This window comes from Aquila chrysaetos, chromosome 1 (genome assembly GCF_900496995.4).
Source record: "Aquila chrysaetos chrysaetos chromosome 1, bAquChr1.4, whole genome shotgun sequence".
NCBI lineage: Eukaryota > Metazoa > Chordata > Aves > Accipitriformes > Accipitridae > Aquila > Aquila chrysaetos.
Window position 1 is genome coordinate 51573064 of NC_044004.1, and position 21089 is coordinate 51594152.

Below are 21089 nucleotides of genomic sequence, written 5' to 3' on the forward strand. Positions count from 1 at the left end.
GTTATACACTGTGGTGTTATTGTCACTCACACAGTTGGCCTATATCACAAAACGTTTTATTGAACCAAATAATAAGGCAAGTTATGTTCTCAGTTCTGTGTGTTGCTGTTGTCAATATACTGTTCTGGTCCTGCGGTATTCATGCATGCTGGGAGAGCAGGATGTCAAAATCCAGAGTGCCACAGATTTTGTGGAGACAGTACACATGTATGTGCTTATGTCTATATATGTGTTTTACTTTAAATCATAATTTACAAATAGAAAAATTAGCATAGGTGGGAGAGGGAAAGACTGAATCTGGCATGGAGGTATAGAAAGGTATTTTCAAATGGCAGTTAGGAGAAGACTGTTGCCCCTTGGTGATATTGTGTGAGCAACAGAGTTTCCCAGTGCTGGAGGGAGGAGGATGTTGTCTAGTAAAGCAGGCAGGACCCATATGATAAAGACAGCTTGATCAATAGAGCATTAAAACATACCACTTCTCTTAGTAGGAATTCTGCTCTGAAAAATAACTCTGAAATTGGAATCTCATAGCTCCATGTTAATTGCTTTTCAGTTATTTTTAAATCAAATGGGGTCAGTTTAGAAGGAGAGAGATACCTGTTCTGGCCGCCAACCCTGCAAACATGACCTGGGGCCAGGACTGACTGCCCTGGTCTGTCTTGCCATCAGCAGCTGCCAGGACTCTACAAGCCAGATTCTGTGTCCAGCTCCCACTATGCAGCCATGCCACTTATAAACCTCACTTTCACGTTCATCTATGCAGCTTGTCTTCCCCCTTCAGTAAGAACTGACAGAAACCGAACTGAAGAAAGCATTGCACCCTGCAGGTTAGTTATCAGTTTGGGTGACTGTGCATGATCCAGTAATGAATTCAAATCACTTTCTCACACTAACAATTCGACCAGGAGCAGAAGTATCCAGACCTGTCTGTCTGTCACAGAGCAGTGTTATGATGAAGAGTATTCAGACAAAGAAGATCCATCAATGTCTTGTCTCCACAGTGCTGTTGTGGAGAATTGCCAGAATCTAAACTAGGTGGTTGAGTTATAAACACAACTTTGTATCTGTGTACGTAGACACCATGGGCAAAGTAAAGAGCTGGAGAAGCTAACATCCAAACGTAAACCAGCCAGCCTTATTTACTGGGCTCTACCAATTATGAATTTTACAACCAACATGCCTCTACAGGACAGCATTTTCATGGGTGTTGGCACGCTTCATCTGCACTGACTTGGTGCATTTAGTGAATTTTCTGGATTTTCCCAAAGACTATCGAGTTAGATATGATACATTTACTTTTTACATACTAGAGTTTTGAAGAATAAAAGTCTAGTCAGAAGAATATGCCCTTTTACACATAACTTGACTTTTTTTGTTGTAGTCCTTAGGCCCCTGTGCTTCTACGTGATTTCTGATTATAACTGTTTACTGCCATGGGAATAGACACCGATGCCATAATGAGAAGTGACGTAAGATCAATAGCAATACTGTAAATTTACACTAATAAATATTTGTATGTGCTGCTAAAGAATCTCTTGCATAGCAGTTTATTAAGTCATAGTATGGCCTGGATCATGTAGGGTAACATATCCTGTGTCTAAGGTAGGCCATTTAGGCTGAACTGTTGAAGGAACTGAAGAGATTTTGTAGCTTTGCTTACAGGAATTAGAGCATTTAATTTTATCAGCATCTTCTAAAATGCCAGACTAAGTCTCATTCCTGTCAGATGTGAAACTCGGATGGCTAGCTGAAGTCATACGGAGTCTTAATTTGCAAGACGACGGCCTTCTTCACCACTACCTATCTTAAAAGCATCCAGCTAGGCCTTTTTATACCTGAAGAGACTGGAAGTGTCAGGAACAATTTGGGCAGATTTTAAAATAAACTTGCCTTCACAGGTTGCGCATCTTTTTTTAGTGGCAGACTAATGAAAATTCCAAAGTAATTTATGTATTAGCTGTTTTTCTGCCTTGCTGCTGTGTTGAACAAGTCTTTATTTTCACTCCAACACTGCAAAGATGATGTATTCCTTCAGACACATCCTTGCAAATTCATGAAGTTATGTTATAAATGGTAAGTAAAAATCAGTGCTTTTGTGATTGTGTTAAACGAGATAGACTAAATGAGAGTTAACTGAATACCCTGTAGGGTGCTAGGGTAGAGAAAGAATGACATTATGCTGATTAAAATATGCTAACCATTCAAAATACTCTTGTAGAATTATAAATACTTTATAATGGATACAGATGCTTCAGTAATTAGTTATTGCTGTGCTGCTGAATGTCACTAATACATGATACATGACAAAAATCAAGATGATTCACTCAAGACTAAAAATTCAGAAACTTTTCACCCCACTTCCAGCTAATGTCTCTCAAGTCAATTATACTTTCTTCCCTACCCCACCAATGTTTTAACACTACTTTTTTTTTTTTCTCATTTTGTTGTCTGACCAAGCACTTACACAAAAAATGAATGAGAAGATTAGCAGCCAGGAGATGAAACTGACTTTTCTACAGAAGAAGGTTGACAGCATTGCTGCTGCGATGAATGATGTGAGCAAGATGCTTTCTTCTCTGGAAGGCAAAATCAATGAAGATAAGGGCAAAGACTTCCAGTCTTTTCTAAAAGGCAAGAAAAATAAATTAATGCAATCACTCACCCAGTTAAAGGTGCCAGAGAAAAAAAAATGCTAAAAACATTCATAGACTGTCCTATTTTATTACTCAACATTTATAGGGAGAACTCTTTTTTAGTTTCATTTCATAATAGAGGGATTTGTTTATTTCTACATTTGTTATGGTGTCTTTTATAGTAACAAAAAAATTACATTCTTGGGTACTACATTGTCTACATGGTAAGTTAAGCCACTATCAAGACATTTTCATTTACTTAAAGCTTCTGCAAATATTCTTATCTGTTTTTTGTTTATCTGACTGCTGCTAAAGGATGTAGTACTTGCTTTGCTACCAGGTCTAAGTAATATTCTTTAATACTTAATTCACATATGCAGGGGAAACATATAAGGAATTCTGTGGTAGTGGTATTTATAACATGGCAAACATCCTGCTGAATAATTTGCCTCTGATCATATTAGGCTACCTTTGATAAACACCTGTACTCATGTTTGGTAGATGAGAGAGACATGGCCAAGGATCAGGAGGTTGGGCAGACCCTCACCAGCGGAATTATGCATCCATTCTTTGCGAATCCTACAGCAAGATCTGTTTGCTACCCAACTATAAATGGTGCTTAACAAACAGACTGGAACTGAAGCTTTCATTTCCTTGATGTACAATATTTTCCTTATTTTTCAGGAATTTTCCCCAAACTGTTTGTATTACACACTTTAGAATCTAGAGGACTTTCCTATGGTTTAAAAATAAAATGAGGGAACTGGAGCTCCTTACGTTGAGATAAAACTAAATGAAACAATAAGTGCTATTGTATTTATCTCAAATTTAGCAAGTGTTGTCCCATTTCTTGTATTTTCAGTCCTCTGCCTCTTGAGTTGCTTGTCCCACATGCTAGATGGCTCTCTTGCACCCTGGATCAAGTTTATCCCATCTCTTACTCAGCGACCTGCTTTCACCTCTCCACATATTGCTAGATGGCATTCTTGACCCTTGGGTGTACATTTAATTTGTCTTTGAATATTTCCCATTTCCCTTCTGCTTTCTCTTGATTCTTTTTTATATTCCACTCATTCTAGCTGTCATGTCCATGCTATTCCAAGAGCATCCTGTGCTCCTGCTTCTCCATTCCTTATCTATATTTAAGGGTCCAAGTCCTAATTAAAATGTGCAATACAAAACCCCCCATTATTTCACACTTCTCCGCAAATGTGTTTCAAGCCTTTATTGTTTTTATCTGCAATGCTCTATATTATACCTGCTTAGATGAAATCTCCAGTTGCTGGCCCTTTTTTGATTTGTGTTCTCAATCCATCCCCTAATCAAGTGGCTCTAATGAAAATGCTGCTATCAACTACTTTCTTTGACTCTAATTATGGGCACTTCAATACAGGTTATTCTTGGCTTGTACATGGGTAAACAGAAGGAATGAGGGGAGGAAGGGAGAGAGAACAAGGTTAGTGTTTCTGTTGGCTTGTATATGTGATGTTGGAGGGCAACTGCAGTTTCTGTCCAGGTAATATCCGTCAGTCATACTCCAAGTGGGCAAAGAGCATCCTAAAGTAGCAGGAGCTGGAAGGAGTTTCCATGCTGTCCTCTAACTTGGTACAGATGTGCAGTATAGGCACATCAGACTTGCTAAAAATTACTCTTAGAGGCTCACCTGAAGCAAAACACAACTTTCCCCACTACCACTGCTATCCTGAAGCAACATGCTTTCGAAGCACAGTTAAGTTTATACTTGCTTCATGCTGTTCAGACTTCTTCCTTCTTCCCCTACTTTTTCATTTTCTTCCGATGGTTCCCAAGTCCTTTGCTCATATCCATTAATAACCTTTTTTCTTATCACAGAAATGCTAATGGTTGACCAGCTTTGTATCAGGGTTTGTTAGGAGTGAGGTCTGTTTCTCTGAACAAACAATTCAATACAGTTTACAAAGTCTTTATTTCTTGGTTTCATCTGTAAATAGACTTTAGTCCCACAAACCTGTCATCTGTTGATACAGGGCAACACTCACTGGAGTAACTGATATACTCCTCTAATTTGATTAGTGAAACCCGTTCTGCATTTTCTAAATTGTTTTCAGTACTCAGGAGACTGTTCCTACTTTTTACTTAGAGAAAATAATTTGGTGTTCTCCCCTTAATTTAATAAACTCTGCTTACTTCTTACTATTCTTTCTTCCTCCTTTTGTTCCACATCAAACCTTTTCATAGATTCCTTTCCTCTTCATTATTAAAATGTACACTCCTTTAAAAATGAACTCAACAATGGAGTGTTAATCACTTCCAAGTCAGAAATGTTATTTACAGCTGGATATATAACCTTAACTCAGTCTCCTGTGTACAAACATTTATTTTGCACATTATTCTTCAAATAATTGAAACTGTAAAGGGAGTATATGTTGACACAAATTAATGACACACTTTGGATTTCAGCCAGGGAGTTAAAATTAAAATTTATAATCTCGTAAAAAGTGCAAGATATCTTTAATGTTCACAGGTAGTTTGGACCTTTCTGTTTCAAAATGAGCAACAGAGAAATTGAGTTACACCCATGAATGTGCTCGTGTATTCTCAGCTCAAGCTTAAGATTATACGCAACTGTTTCCTATGACACAAGTTTGAGTTGGGTCTTTCTGTGGAGGAGTGTGCTCCCACAGCCACTGGTGAACTTTGGAATAGGACTTGCTTAGCAGGTACCTAGTTGTCCTAGCCAGCAAGTAAGGGAGAGAAACCCAAAGCTGTCTGTTTTATCAAGTTCCACCCCCTTGATAAAAAGAACACCTGAGAACCAGAGCTGAGTTCCATACAACACCTGCGATCCAACTAAATAGAGTAGGAATAGGAGAGAGCGAGGCTGGCAGTTTCCTGACTGTCACAGAAAGAAAAGACCAGTATAGGTCCTGTGGAAGACCTCTCGCAGCAGGTCTGTTATCAAGATTTGTTGCTGAGATGAACAAATTTAATTAATTCCTTACGGAAGGTGTAGAGCAACCTTGTTTCTTTCCACAGCCATTAAACTTTTCTTCACAGCTCATTGTATCTCTTAAAGCACAGAACATCTTTCAGCATCGTAAAGTAACCTGACCAAATCATCAGTTACAATGGTTTCTCTACATGTCAGTTATTTTACTCTACGTTCATATCTTGATTATTCCTCTCAGCCGCCAGGACATTCTTATTCTCAGGTATCTTATCTTACTGTTTTTCTTTCACTGTAGTCCACTGACAAAGCTCTGTGCGTAAGTGTGCACGTTCACATGCGCATTCATGTATATACATCTGTCTAGTCATTTACTTGCTGTTCAGATAGTAAAAAGTAAAATAATAAAGGCAATGTCAGTATTATCACCTTGTTGGTTTTTGTACTTTGTAAAAATTGTTGTGACATCTGTGACCACAGTTGACAGTAATTGAGTTTATTACTTAGGAAACTTCATGCTATATTTCTGAAGTGGCTCTTTTCTAGGCTAGCAAACTTATTGCACTTGCCTATTATATCCTGCCTTGGAAAAAACCCCACTTGAACGAGTGTCAGTTTTCTACCCTAAGGATCAGACGTGTTCACTGCCCGTTTTACCAGACGTAATGAAGACTGAGACTCATTTATAGTTCATAAAAAGGAAATATTATCAACTACTTCATCTCTGTTTCCAGTTGGAAACACACGCACAATTCAAATGGATCTCCTGTGTAGAAAAAGTACTGTGCTTCTCTCTAGCTTGCTGAACAAAACCATTTTTATTTGGAATCATTTTGCACCACTGGAGCCCAAAGTTGCATTGGGTTTCATGGGTCTGATTTCCTGCCATTTTACTGCTCTTGCTGAGAAGGTACTTTCAAATAAGGTTTTAGAACATGCCTTGCTGTTTTAGAGATGAAGCAATAAAATCCAGGCTATAGAAGTAATTGAGAGGAAAATACAGGAAGGCAACAGAGAATTTCTGCCTTTATCAATACAGTTTTAATCAGAGAACCGATGGTCATCAAGGCATTGTAGAGGTTGAAGGGTTTAACCATTCTATCACAAGCTGGCTGCAAGTGTACAGAGGGTTTAGAAAAAAATGTGTAAAGAATGCTTCAGTGTTTTAGCTGGCTGTAGGATCTACCTTTGGAGAACAAATTAAAAATTCCTTCTAATCTCACACCAGAGCAGAACTACTGCTCTAATAAATTCAAATATGTTATGCAGCACTCTTGACGAACACTGTTTTATGACTGTCTTAACCCATCTAAGGCTATATGGAAGACATATTTTGATGTTATTCACACAAACAGAATTCCCACACATTCACCTCTGCCTAGTGCTTTTCAGGATCAATATTCCTAGAAGCTGTTTAAAGAGTTGTTTAGTTAGTCTTGCAAGACTAACTAAACATTTGTACCTTTAAAATGTCTGCCTTTTGCAGCAGTTGTCATGTTACTAACTTTAGATATTCAATAAGGCTATTCTTTTTATTTTACTTTTTTCTCACTATAGTGTGTTCTATGATCACTTAACATGTACAATACAATAGGAAGGTAATAATCTCTGCTTTTACTTCTTGACCATAATGTTGACAAAGCAGGTGTTTTTTCCTTACTTTCCCAGTGGAGAAAGGACACATCATTTTCTTATGATCAAGCCACAAAAGTACACAGATCTCCTAATTTCAGTGCTCAGAAACAGCTTAGCTAGGATATCGAAGTTGATAACATGTGCAGAGCCTGAGTGCCCTTCCAAAATAATAGCAAAACTCCCATTGATTTCAGTCGAAGCAGGGATGAGTCTTCAAACGCTATAACCCATCCTCTACATTCCTCAGTTTTAAATTTTGCTCTATGGGTGGGTAAATTGGGGCAGGGATGTGTGTGTTTCACTTCTGTATGGCACTGTGTTTGTTTGTATTGTAGAAAAAACTGAGATGCTGCTAACACAATTGGTTTGATTGTTTCCATATTTCTCCTTTTTTTCCCCAAGGTCTCAAATCCAGAAACATTAATGAATTAGTCAAAGACCTTGTCAAAGAGCACTTTAAAGTATTTCAAGGTGAAATGCAAGAGAGCATGGCTCAAATTTTCAAGGCTGTGTCTAGTTTGTCAGTTGATCTTGAAAATACAAAAGAATTAGTCAAGCGTCTGAATGAAACCCAACAAAAATTTGCTCAGGAGAAAGACAGTGGGCCAACAAAGCTTGACATTCTGGAGCTAAAGAGTCATATGGTGCAGATAAAAGAGGAAATGACCCTCACTTGTGACAAGCCTATGAAAGCTTTACAGGAAAAGCAGAAATCCTTGGAAGATAACTTGGAGCATCAACAATCAAGAAGTGTCATTTATTATGAATCTTTAAATAGGACGCTTACTGAAATGAAAGGTGCTCATGAACAGCTATTATCAGCTGAACAGTCTTCAAGCCAAAACATCCCTTCAGCAGATAAAGTCACGGAGTACAATGTTACAGAGTACATGTTCACATTGCATGAGAAAGTAAAGAAACAAGGCATGATGGTGCTGCAGATCTATGATGACTTAAGGGTCCAAGATAGCAAGATCAGCAATCTCAGTGTTGCACTGGAAATTCAGAGGCACTCTGTTCTGGGGGTCTGTGATGACATGTTGTCAGAGAGCAGAAGGGATTTCCAAACACAGCTGGCAGCAGCTCAAGAGAATGTGCTTGTCCTAAACAAAAGTCTCTCTGACCTGGTTCTTCCATTGGACAATAAGATGGACAAAATGAATGAGCAAATTAATGATTTGTGCTATGATATGGAGATCCTGCAACCCTTGATTGAACAAGGGGTTCCTTTTAGTCTGACTTCAGAGTATGAGCAACAAATCAAAACTGAAGAAATCAGTGAGAAGCTTGAAAACCTCACTACTGTCATTAACAGAATGAGTTCTGCAATTAAGGAGCTTTCCAAAACTCAGGAAGGACTTAAAAATGAATCTCAAGCTTATCAGGAACTGTTTGAGAGTCGTGTTAATGAATGCTCCATGGAACTAGAAGATGGGTTAAACAAGACCATGACAGTAATAAACAGTGCTATTGACTCTATCCAAGATAACTATGTACTGAGAGATATGCTACGTGCTCTAAGAAATGAGACTGAAGTCTGCTGTGGCAGAGCTGAGAAACTGGACAGCCTCCTGGCTTTCATTCCCCAATTCCAACAGTTGAATGAATCCCTCCAGACACTGCTCCTTGGTAAGAAGTATGAGTTCACTTCACAAGTAGCGCCACCCCTTTCTGATCTTCCATACGAGGAGTCTGACAAAAGTATCCTCCACAATTTCAGAAGAGTTTTCTATATTTTAAATGATACATTGTCAAAAGTGGACAATCAACAACAAGATATCAGCCGCCTGGAAGAAAAACTATTTGACTCTGTGGAGGAATCAAGGGACCATGAGGTTCGCCTTCTGAATGTGGAGTCAAAAATTTCCAAGTTTTTGGCAAACAAATGTGTCCCACTGAAAAAAAACAAAGCTGCCTCGACAGAGAAAGAACTAGTGGTCTCACTTCAGCTCCAGACACTGAGTTCCAGGATCAAGGCCTTGGAAGCCAAGTCGATCCGCTTCTCAAACACCATTCCATTTCTGAACAAGACTGCTCTTGAGGCCTGGGGGCTGTGTCAGGATACCAACAACAGCATCCAAAAAGTGAATGCGAGTATACCTCTGCTAATTAAACTTGCTCAGCCAGATATTCCCCTGCTGCAGAGAGGCCTCAAAGAGCTCATTGAATCTGTGCTTGAAATAAAAGCAGGAACCATCTTGACAAATTTAACCCAGCGTGTTGACATGTCGGTGGCAAATGCAATGAACATCACCAAACTTCAGAAGCAGGTGAAACCGGTTATAAAGAAACCAGCCCCAGCAAAAAAAGGAGCAGCAAATGTAACCATGGGCCTGGCAAGCCGAAGTCAGAGAAACACAGATAATACTATAGATCCAGGTAATACATTTTACTCTACTAAAAATGAAGGTCTTTGTAATAAAGGCTTATGTAACCATTGTGATGAACTGAGGTGGCAGACCTTGACTGAGGTTGAATAAAAAGTCCAAAGACTGCAATAAAGAGTGTTTCAGAGGAACTTGAGGTTACTCTGGTCTCTTGCTTACAAGAGAATTTATTTTTCATATGAGGATACTCTGCACTAAGGCATCTAGGAGCTCCATTTAATTTTCCTTAATAAATTCACATATGATCAGTTTAAGATATATGTGCATGCACATATACTCAACTGAGAACCTGACCTTTCAAATGTAACTGACAATTTAGACAAAATCTAAACTACAAGAATTTCGTGCCTGCATCTCAATTAGCAATTTCATTAAAAAAACATGCAAGCTGGGAGAGAAATCTGGCATTGCATCAGTACTTTGGAGTGTCAGTGGGGATGAAAAGTATCAAAAACCTGAAGCAAGTGAATACACCAAATGACTGTAATGAGGATTTTGCCACCTCCTTCAGTACTTCATTGAGATTATTAGTGCAGTTACAATTACAAGAGTGTGTTCTTGCAGAATCAGGAGCCCAGCCAATAAAGTAGGTTTGACTTGAATCCATCTGGAGAACAGAGCAGCTAAGTAGAAGCTGCCATTCTTATAAAGGACATTTTGAGTGTGATTTGCTTCTGAACTTAAATTCAAATGTCATCATGTGAAATGAATTCATATGGATGAATTCACAGAAATACAAACTCTGAGTTACGACTTTTGGAATCAGACTTGAGTGAAAATCAATAGCACAAGATAATGTTTTATGGAAATATAATTTCTGGGAAAAGAGAGAAAATAAAGAGTGGTTAAGTGACTAGAAGCCACTAGAGGACTCAAATTCACATTAAAATAAGTGAGACAGATTCCTAACTGACAGAGAGATGTCCAGATACTTTTGAAGACCCAGACCAACATCTGTTCTGTAAAGGATTCTTAAACTTATGAACATTTCTGAAATGATATTTGGTCACTATTGTAAGCAGATTTAGGGGTAGTAAAAGCTACCAATCTTGTTCATGTGCTAAGACCATGGGCAATCTCCTTTTCTCTCTCCCTCTCCGTGCCTCTTCCCTCCCTTTCCCCCCCTCCCTCCTTCATATCCTCCTGTCTTAGGTACTGCACTTTTCAATAATCAATGGAAAGGATTCTTTTTAAAGCCCCAGTCCCATGAGTAGCTTCGCTTCTGCTGAAAGCCATCCCCACTGAAAGATTTCAGTCCTTGGTTATCTTTTCAGTTACAGAGGACACACAGCTATTCAAACAGGCAGTCACAATTAAAAATGCACCAAGATTTGCCAAATTCTTACTACAAAGTAAATTGAATATTTTTATATTAAAAATGACAATTTTTTCTCAGTCATTTCTGTTTTCTGCCAGTTCCTGCCACTGCACAGGATGGAAATTCAAAACCCTCATTCACAATTAAAATGAAGGGAAAATGAGATATGATGCCTTTGATCCTTCCTGAGTCTTCTACTTTGTTGGAAAATGTCACTAGTGCTACGTGCCTGGAGCACAGGAAGCTGCCACCTGCTCTGTTTTTTACTCCACATTAATGAATTTGTGTCTTTCCTATTTATTATTTGTCTCATGGTGAATTTTAACAAATAGCTTGCTTGATAACATTCGATGTATGCTCACTCTTACAGAAAGTGCAGATCTTTGCAGATGTTGAAAAGCCCTATTTTTATGCAAGGTTTCTACATAGCAATGTTTATGCAGACTTTTCCATCAGTAATGAGCTTTTGCACTCAATGATATTTCATGCCTAGCAGTCATACATTACATTTCTGTAAGTTAAAGAAGTAAGACTATTATCCTAATTAACAACTACCCATCTTCTACCGGGGTTGATTTTACTTCTCCAGGAAAGCTTTTTCTCTCAAGTTCCAGGAGATCATCCAGAGATATGTGCTGACTCTGCTAAAGTTTCTAGAAGAAACCCTAAGGCATAATTGGCTAATTATAAAATGTATTTGACGTTAGATGGTATTTTTCAATTTAAAAAGATTAGAATAAAATTCAAGAAAGAGGTGAATGACAATTGTCATTGATTCCAATACATCCAACATTTGATCCTCCTCTAACAGATTGGGATTTTCATTGGCTTTAATGTGTTCAGGATTTGGCCCTGAAGTAATACTTTCCTCAGTAGTTATTTGAAATCAAGGGGAAACAATGTGGGTTTGCATTGTGTATGCAGGGACATACAGGTTTGGAGACTTCCCATGAACAAAAGAAAAGATTTATGTCGGCTAGAGGCTGCAATATGTGTATGAGGGACAAAAAAACCCCTAACACTTTACCTGATACTAACTGTAATGGCAACCTGGTGTGAATAAAAAAGTGATGGTCTTAGGACAGCTTCAAGTATCTAACATAGGGGACATGATAGCCTTTAAAGAAAAAAATATACAGTAAACTCTTTATTAGTCTTTGTTATGGATTATGTCTGGTCCTACCTTCCAATGTGCTGTTCTACTGCAGAAATGCATGATGCAGCATGAGGGCAGCTTAGCTCAGTTCCCATTTTCCCATTGGCGTTTAGTGCTCTGTCTGTTCTCTAGAGAATCTAGAGGCTGCCATGGTTTCCAAAGGTGAATGCACTCTCTTGTTGCATGTCTTGTCTTAGTTGTGGTTTTGCTTTATTCAGATTATGCCATCCTCCCATCAACACGAATAACTGAGAGTGCATCTGTGTTACATTTATGTATTTAAAACAGTGCATCCATGTGAGAGAGAGGTAATTTCTTTTCATTCTCATTTTCTCTGTGTCTTATTTCTGATTTTGTTTTCACATGATTTCTGACTCCTAACAGAAACGCAAGCTTCCATTGTCTCTTTATCATTCAAGCCTGCAGTGAAATTAACCTGGTTAAATGTTTTCCATCTTGTGTTTTAATTCTACAAGTTCAATGATTATTCTATTTCAGTTTGATGACATATACTTCAATTCTGCATATTTACTCTTTAGACTAATGGGTAGATGAAACTCTTTTGTGGTTTTAATTTTGTGATTCTGAAATCATCACACTGAAGTATTAGATACCTCTGCTTAACAGAGAAGTAGAGTTGCCAGAGTCCGAGTAGCTCAGATCAGTCTTGACAATCTGCTCCCACCCAAAGCTGGAGAGCACAGCTGAGGCACCTCTCCTCTTTGCTTTTTGCCCAAGAACACTGCGGGTGAATCTTTCTGTTTTTTTGCACCACAAATGCCCTACACAGCACTTATATCTGAATTCCCCGTCAGGGCCCTGAGTGCACCGATAGCCTTAATTGCCCTGGGCATCCTGACCTAGTCCCGAGGCGGCATACCCTGCCCATGGGCCTGGGATCCCTGTTTCAGCTCAAGCCAAAATCCCAGGCCTTTTCAGTCATGCTGGGCTGTGACTAAAACCCTGGTTACCATGATCAACCTGTCATGCTCTGCTTGTCACCTTTCCAGGTGAAGCACCAGCCCTGCTGTCACCCTCATTTCCTGGGTGCTGGCCCCAGTGGGGCTGCCCCTCTCCTGCTGTTCCCTGGCACTCCTCGCATCGAGGCTACTGGGGATGCTCATCGCTTTCATCACTGTCAGACTGAAAGCGCTAAGCCAGATGTGATTAATAATTGTAGGCTGACAACCAGACTGAGCCTGTGTAAACAGGGTGGTTTAGTAGATTCCCAGGCTCTTCCAATCTCCCAGGGCTTCCTGAGAGACAGTTACTGATAACTAAATATTGAGAAAACGTTGGTTACTTCCTGTTCAGACATTTCCAAATTGAAACACTGGAGTCACTTCTTTCCATAAAGAGACCATTAAATTGCTAAATATTTGAGCTGCTTCTAAACAACACCCTAGTAGATACTGACAGAACTTCATTATTTGTTTGAAGATTTGTTTGTACAGCATTGGCAGTCTATTTCCCAAAAGAGCTTCTGGCTGCTTGCCTTCCCGAAGAGTAGCAAAACTCAGCATTAACTGGCTCTCTTCACTCCTACCATACCGAGCATAAATAGCAACTGCATTCCGTTTATTCTCTGCTATTAATAGCTGCAATTTAAGCCTTTAATTTAATTTATAAGGTCTCTCTCTTTTACTCATCTACGCTACTAAGTTGTGAAAGACTAATTAAAAACAGGATATGTACTGTAGTAGGAAATCCTTTCCTGATCTGAACCTCTTGGCATCTTTACCCTAAGCAGAGAATATGGACATATTATCTCAGGACAGCCTTCAGTGAGGAAAAAGAAAAAGAAAATACTGGTCAGAGGGGCAGCCTCAGCCAGAAATGACAGCAAAAGCATGCTATTGTAAGATCACATGGAAGTTACAAAGAGATTACCTGCTCAGTGGAGATCTAGGGCATTTGCCTCTTACTCTGAAAATCCTAACTTGACTCAAATCTCTCCACAGCTTCTCCTAGTTCTAGCAAATGGAGCAGGCTCCCCAGCTGCTGTTAAGCAATGCTGCACCTGCAGGGTTAATTTATTGTAGGTAAAGCTATGTCTGAGTTTGATTTAACTCCAAGGTTAAGTTCAGACAAAGTCATGCCTCAGCAGACTGTTAAAACACTAGTCTCAATCTCATCATCATTTCCTTTTTGTGATCTTTTTCCTGTTTCTTGGATTTAATTCTTCTTTATGATAAGCAGAGGCCAATTAGCAGAGAGGCTGCCATGTTCTTGCACAAAGCTTTTGTATTTTGGGAATATGATACAGTCAGCACAATCAGCTGTTTTCCTTCCTTTTCTGCTTTCCTTTCACACTTGGTAAATATGTGGATGCTTGGTAAATATGAGTGAAAAATAACTTCAAATAAGTGTGCAGCAAAACTATTATCTGAGAAGAAAAACATTATTTCCTCATGTCCAGTTGCCTGTGCTGTGACCCCAGTCATGACAGTCCTAAATTGCTTTATTTCAGGCATTATGGGATGGACATTATATTCTCTGAAAAGAATTACTGTTGTGTTTTTAAGTCCATATGTCCCATCAGTGCAAATTCAAGCGGCACTGGACAAAGTGCTTTAGCATTCTGCTCGCTGAACTAAAATTTCTCACGGACATAGTTTGCCTTATTGCAGCAGTCTGTGAAATGGCTGGGTGAGAATCTGAAGATAACTATGGGCATTACTGAAATATCTATGTGAAGATCCAGTTCAACATTTCCCTAGCAAAAAGTAGATCCTCTCATAAAAGGCTTTTTCAGCTCCCACCTACCAATCTAGATTTACCACCACAGGACTGCGTGGAGTTCTCTTTCCAGAGCGTACTCTTTCCCAGAGAGTAAAGGTTCATTTTCTAAAACATCTGACTTTTATTTGACCAAAGCAAGAGAAATGAAAAATGTATGGCTTTGTGTTCAGAATTTAGCATAGCAATATTTAATTTCTAATGTGATCTGAATGTTCTTCCCCCCAAACTGCTATGACAACACGTTATACAATTACACTCAGTAGTTACTGTCTCATAGCTCAGCAGCACTGGACTGACAGATTTATCCGTATTGGCTGGGCATGACCTGGCCAGCTCATACATAGTCACAAAGAGAGGCAAGAACATCCTTGGTGAGGGTGCTCTGCAAAACCACCTGTTTGTTATAATTTGTGTTGCTTGAAATACAAAACTTCTACAACAGTCTCAGTAGATATCCTGGAATTGAGTTATTTATGGGCAAGAACAAGTACTGGAAGTGGTTTGGACAGCATTTAAGATCTTTCACCACCAGTAGCCAGACTCTCCTGCAATGGTTGTGACAGATCTGGGTGAGTAATGTCATAGACAGGACAGTCCAACCTGTACACCAGCAGTACAAAATCTGTGTTTTGGTACACCCAAGGATAAGCTGGCTCTGTCCAAAAAGAGCAGCCTTCTGTGCCTGCACTAGTGAGACCAAACCGAAGCACAGATTAGCCTGAACCAGCAGGAAAATAACTATTTCTGTTGTCTCACCAAAAGAAGGAAATAAAATTGCATATGTCAGTACTGTCATTTCAAAGTTTTGCTGTTTGTTTCTGAAAGACTCCTGTAGTATGGTCAGCTCCAAGCCTCTCAGCACATTCCCATTTGTAGTAAAGACTAATTAGCTGATCCAACAAGTTTCTTTAATCATGTGATTGCAGACAACATGAACTCAGCATTTATAGGTTATTCTGAATACCTTGGAGGCTAGCTGAGGGTGTGCTGTGTTCAGGTAAAGAGAGAGGTTGGACTAGCAACGGGTCCAAACAGCCTGGACAGGATCTGAAGTTGGCCGTCACACAGAACCTCTGCAGAAATTCCACCAGCTTTATGAATTGACCAAGAGGCTTTCCAAGATACTGAAAACTTGGGAAGTGCCACTGTAATGACATTGCAACTGATGTTTTTGGGTTTCCTCCCTCCCTCTCTATCACAGGGCAGTATTCAGCTTGTGTCAGTTCCCCATGCCACAATGGAGGAACGTGTATCAACGACAGACAGAGTTTTATTTGTGCTTGTCGCCACCCCTTTGGAGGAGTCAACTGCAGCACGAAGCTGGTGAACGACAATTCTCTGAGTGTCGGCAAGTAAAGAATTTAGTAGTGCAATATGCTAGCGGTATGGTCCTCTGCCCCAGGGCCTAATTAGAGAGCATTTGCTGGTCAAAGGTCTCACATTTCACTTTAATGAGTGCCAACTCAAGTAGTAGTGTCCTGTGTTTTGGTGCTGAAGACATCAATCCCTGTGGGTGACTCATGATCTCTTTCTTTAATATGACCAGATGATGGGATTAAATTGGGCTGGGACCAGCCATAATAGCTGGAAAGCTCCCTGCTGAATTGCACAGAGTGGGAGGGTATGCAATAGCTGTATCTGAACATGATATCATAGAATTTGAAAGTGGAGGTAAATTCACATCACTGGGGAATACCAGCTTCAGCATGGCCATAAATGCTCTGTAAATACCAGCAGCTACCATGATGTGTGGGACTATGGCCTCAAGGAGTCATTTTAGGCGTGCCTCTGATTTTCGTTGGCAAAGATGCAGCCCTTGAAAGATATTTCAAAAAAGAAAAGTGGAAACTGTGCTATTCAGTCCAGAAAACAAATAAATAATTTACATCCAGGCCACATGGAATGTGAATTTTATGCAGCTTTCAGCAGCCATTTGGCTGATTCTCAGTCATGACAGCATATGAATAGTGAATAAAATAATTTGTACAGTGGCAGGGAATCATAGTGTGCAGGCTCAGCTTGAAGGGAAAAAACATATACTTTTATTCCCTCATTTAACATCAGGAGTGCTAAACCTCTTCAGCGTTTGTCTAAGATTTGTGGAGAACATTCTTGGCTTCAGCACACACAGATGAACAATGAAAGAGATCTGGGGTGGGAAAAACTTTGGGGGGGGGGGGCAGGGGGGAAGTGCAGGGAGAAAGAAAAATAGCAGTTCCCTTAATGATAACATAGTATAGACAAACATAAAGTTCCGTTGCTGTTTCTAAAATTATTCTTTTGTGGACACACCTAGCTCTAATTGTGAAGAAAATGACTTTTTGTACAATACAGAAAAACTCTGTGTTTATGCAGAAATACTATGTTTCAGTTGCTCAAGCTACTGGATGATGTGACTTCAGAAAAGCTGCTTTTGATCTTCTGGCTGGTCCCAGTTGCCTTTCTACAATGTAACATTACTTGAAATTGTTCTTTGTTCCTTTCCAGATTTTTCAAAAGGATCATACAGATATGCACCTATGGTGGCTTTTTTTGCCTCTCATACGTATGGAATGACGACTCCAGGACCCATCAGATTTAACAATCTGGATGTCAACTACGGAGCTTCATTTGCCCCAGCAACCGGGAAGTTCCATGTTCCATATCTGGGGGTATATGTTTTTGAATATACCATTGAATCGTTTAGTCCACGTGCCTCTGGCTATCTGGTCATTGATGGAATAGACAAACTCACTTTTCAGGCTGAAAATATTAGTAGTAACAAGTACACTGACAGAGTAATTACTGGCAATGCTTTATTAGAGTTAAATTATGGTCAAGAAGTTTGGCTCAGGCTGGCAACTGGCTCTATACCAGCCAAGTATCCACCAGTAACTACGTTTAGTGGTTACTTGTTGTATCGTACCTAAGTCAGTCATAAATGTAAACAGTTGCCATCAAGTGAAGCAACCCGAATGTGAATTTATCTTTGCCTTTAAATACTTTGTTTCTTTAACAGCAGTAAGTTTCTCAAAGTAACCAGTGTGATGGTGTTTGAAGTGCTGATTCTCCAAGAAGTTGCTTGGTTATAGCCATGTGTGCATTTACAAAGAGAGTCCACAGGTTGGAGATGGGGGAAAAATAAGCATCTTCCTTATATATAAGCATGACTGGGAAGCACAAATCTAATTATGTTCTACATTTACATTGCATAAATGTACTTACACAAGGTTGCTGAGAATCAGTTCTCATGACAAATCAAAGCTGGTCTTGATTATTTCTTTACAACCTGAGTGCATACCAAAGGTGATGGATAGATTTTGATGACTCAGACGCTGGGTTACTACTTAGCTCATTGTATCAAGTCATAATCGTGTATATATTCTGTTTGGAAAAAATATATTTCTTTTTCATTTTGCCTGACATCATTCACCACATATCTTGATATGTCAGCGTTTAATTCATGATTTTTTAATGTAACCAGTATGATAACAAACTGGTTTTTACCTAGCAGAAAAAAAAACCCCAAGAGGGGATACTGAAAAGCTGCATGTCGATACATTCAGATTAGAAATAAGGTGCTCATTTTTAGCAGTGAATATAATTAGTCGTGGGAAAAACATTATAATGGATTTGGTGGAGTCTCTCTGTTACTTGAAGCATTTAAACCACAGCTGGATTTTTCTTAGGCGATATGTTTTTGACCAAACATGGTTATATTGGATTCACACAGATTTTAGCATGTAAACTTTGGCCTACAAAGTACACAAGGTTAAATGAGATAATCATACTTTCTAAGTTTGAGCTCTATAATTCTATGATTTTGTTTGTTTGTGCATTATATTTACTAACTACGAAGGCAAGATGAAATGAACTTCAGTCTGCATAAACCAGAACGTGATTTCCAAGCACCAAACCAATAAAAAAATGTATTTTTAGTTCATGCTATGACTGTCTGAATAAATAAACCCTCAGGTTCACCTCCTTATCAGTTGCAAAGTCCTGGGTTGCTGCAGTTTCTTGATAGCCCATTGACTGGTGTGACTGGCCAGGTTTGCTTCTGGTTACTGCCTTTGTTAATGCTAATTGATCAGGTTTGATGCCTCTGTGTTTGTCTCCCTCCCTTTCCTTATCCTCTGAGCTGTGAAAATAAACTTTCTCACACTCCACATGTCCTTACCAATTAGTGCCACCAGCCAGGTTTGTTCTCATCACTGCCTCCCTTACCACGTGTCAGGCAGGTGTGTCTCTGCTTGTTCTTGTTTATGGCACCTTTGACTAGCTACCCTTAAAGGAGCAGATGCTCTCCTTCCATGACCCTTACAGTCGGTTATTGTTAATTGTTGTGCTCCAGTGATCTATGGCAATTTATGCCCAGAATGTTTTGAAGTTCCCTGAATTATTTTGTTTTCCACTGTCAGGAACTTTTATTGAAAACACATGAGAATCTTCAGTTCTCTTCTTAGGTATTACTTAAGTTAATGTACCTTACCAGGTCTTAAAGTGAATGTCCATGACATGACTGAGTTCTCCCGTGCTGTATATGTCAGATAAGATAATCCACAGCACCTTTCCTCAGGTATATAGAACTACACTTTGTTGTTCAAAACTGAAATGTGCATTCTCCACCAGGAGCATTGGTACTGAAGCGTGTCTGTGGGCATGTGCCTCTGTGCACTGGTTACCTGAACTACAGAAGTGTGCTGCACTGAAAGGCATTCTACCAGCTTCAGGGGGGTATCCTACCATGGCTTGTGGTTAAGGACAGCAACTGAGAATTGATGAAAGCTTTCAATCCAAGCTCATTTTCTGAGGCCCTAAATCCACTAATTAATTGTTCAGAGATTTTACAGCACACAAATAGTTATTAAAATATCGTATGTTTCCTTGAAGGATCTGAAAAAAACAGAGCCACTACTCTAAGGGTCAATTGCAAATCTTGTTAACAGGTTGGGATGTTTTACTGTTGCTTGTATTTTTGTTTTCTTTTTTTTTTTTTTTTTGAGGCCAGAAATCCTTTCTTCTTTGTACCTGATGGATTCTTATTGTACCACAAGACCTGAATCAGTGTGCTACAGACCTTTCTCCTGTTGCATACCATATTTTTCTGTAAACACTCAAAATCCTTGATACGGCACTAACTCAGCCTACCGTATCATTGAATTTTATCAAATGTAATGACCACAAGCCCCAATCCCTCCTTGTATGATTTTTTCATTTTAATGTGTTTAGCCCTCTTTATTCCTGCTGTGGCTATGGCTAAATGGCGTGAAAATTACTCTGCAGATGAAATTCAAATGACCCACCAGAGACTGCATCTCTGTTTTAATGTGACTTTCTTCGCCCTTGCTGCCCTTGCCACTAAATTCTTCAAGCTGGGTCTTCATCTTCACAGGCGCTATTTTCCCCCAGCAGCCAGATACTTTCTATGTCATTGTACTGGTTTTCTTTCCTCTTTTCTTTTCTCCTTTTTTTTTTTTCTCAGATAACTCTGAATTCATTTGGGTAGAGTAAGAATTCTGATTAAAACCACATCTGTAGGAATACCACATAGAAAAATAATTTCCCTAATAGAAAATAGTACTGAAGCTTATTCTCACTGTACTATTTAAAACACGGAAGAAATATTTTTAAAATATAATAAATGTACACTCCCCTTTTTATACTGTGCAATAATCCAATAAAATCTTTCTGCTGATGTATTAAAACTAAGTATACTTGGCTTTGTCTATTGTTAAAAACTAAAATGCTGATTCTTCACTGTGAAGATAGGTTTGCATTGGCCACTTAGGCTCATTTGTGGGCTTGCGACTATGTACTTGGGCTGCCTGGACTAATGAAGCAAACAGTATTGAAAAATAACTGAGGATCAATAAAATCAGTCAGCCTACCCATTATGCAGAATAGACAGCAATCAGTCTGAACTCCCAGGAGAACTTTTTAGGCATCAGCCAGGAAAGGTGGTTCCCGAGGCACCTTGTCACTTCTCTGCTTTCATTTTCACACTCTGATTTGCATTCCCTAATGACAGCAGGCAGCAAATCTGAATGTTCATCTCTACCCACAGCCCTTGTGAGGGACCACAAAGCCATCCTGAGCCTTTGTACTTCAGAGTGAGTGCTGTTCTCTTTATTTGGGTAACTCAATAACCATGGCAACATTTTGTCTGGTTTGGCTTTGACAAGCCCGTCCAATTTACTCCGGAGCTTGCATTGTCATTTCCTCACCTATACCAAGCAAGTTGCCACTGAATGTATTCTCCAGCCCCTCACATACTTAGCATTCATGCTGAGATCAGCAGTTTATTTTC

At 39.3% G+C, this 21089-nt stretch overlaps 1 protein-coding gene across 2 annotated transcripts in view; it reads left to right on the plus strand.

Moving 5' to 3' along the window:
* The window catches only part of MMRN1 (multimerin 1), a 47455-nt gene extending 27011 nt beyond the window's left edge, over positions 1-20444 (plus strand). For both annotated transcript variants that reach the window (XM_030025952.2, XM_030025959.2), the window contains 4 exons: positions 2461-2634; positions 7600-9576; positions 16002-16148; positions 17288-20444. In XM_030025952.2, coding sequence (XP_029881812.1) covers positions 2461-2634; positions 7600-9576; positions 16002-16148; positions 17288-17709 — 2720 coding nt within the window. In that variant the 3' untranslated portion in view covers positions 17710-20444. The remainder of the gene's footprint in view (positions 1-2460; positions 2635-7599; positions 9577-16001; positions 16149-17287) is intronic.
* The last annotated feature ends 645 nt before the right edge of the window (positions 20445-21089 follow it).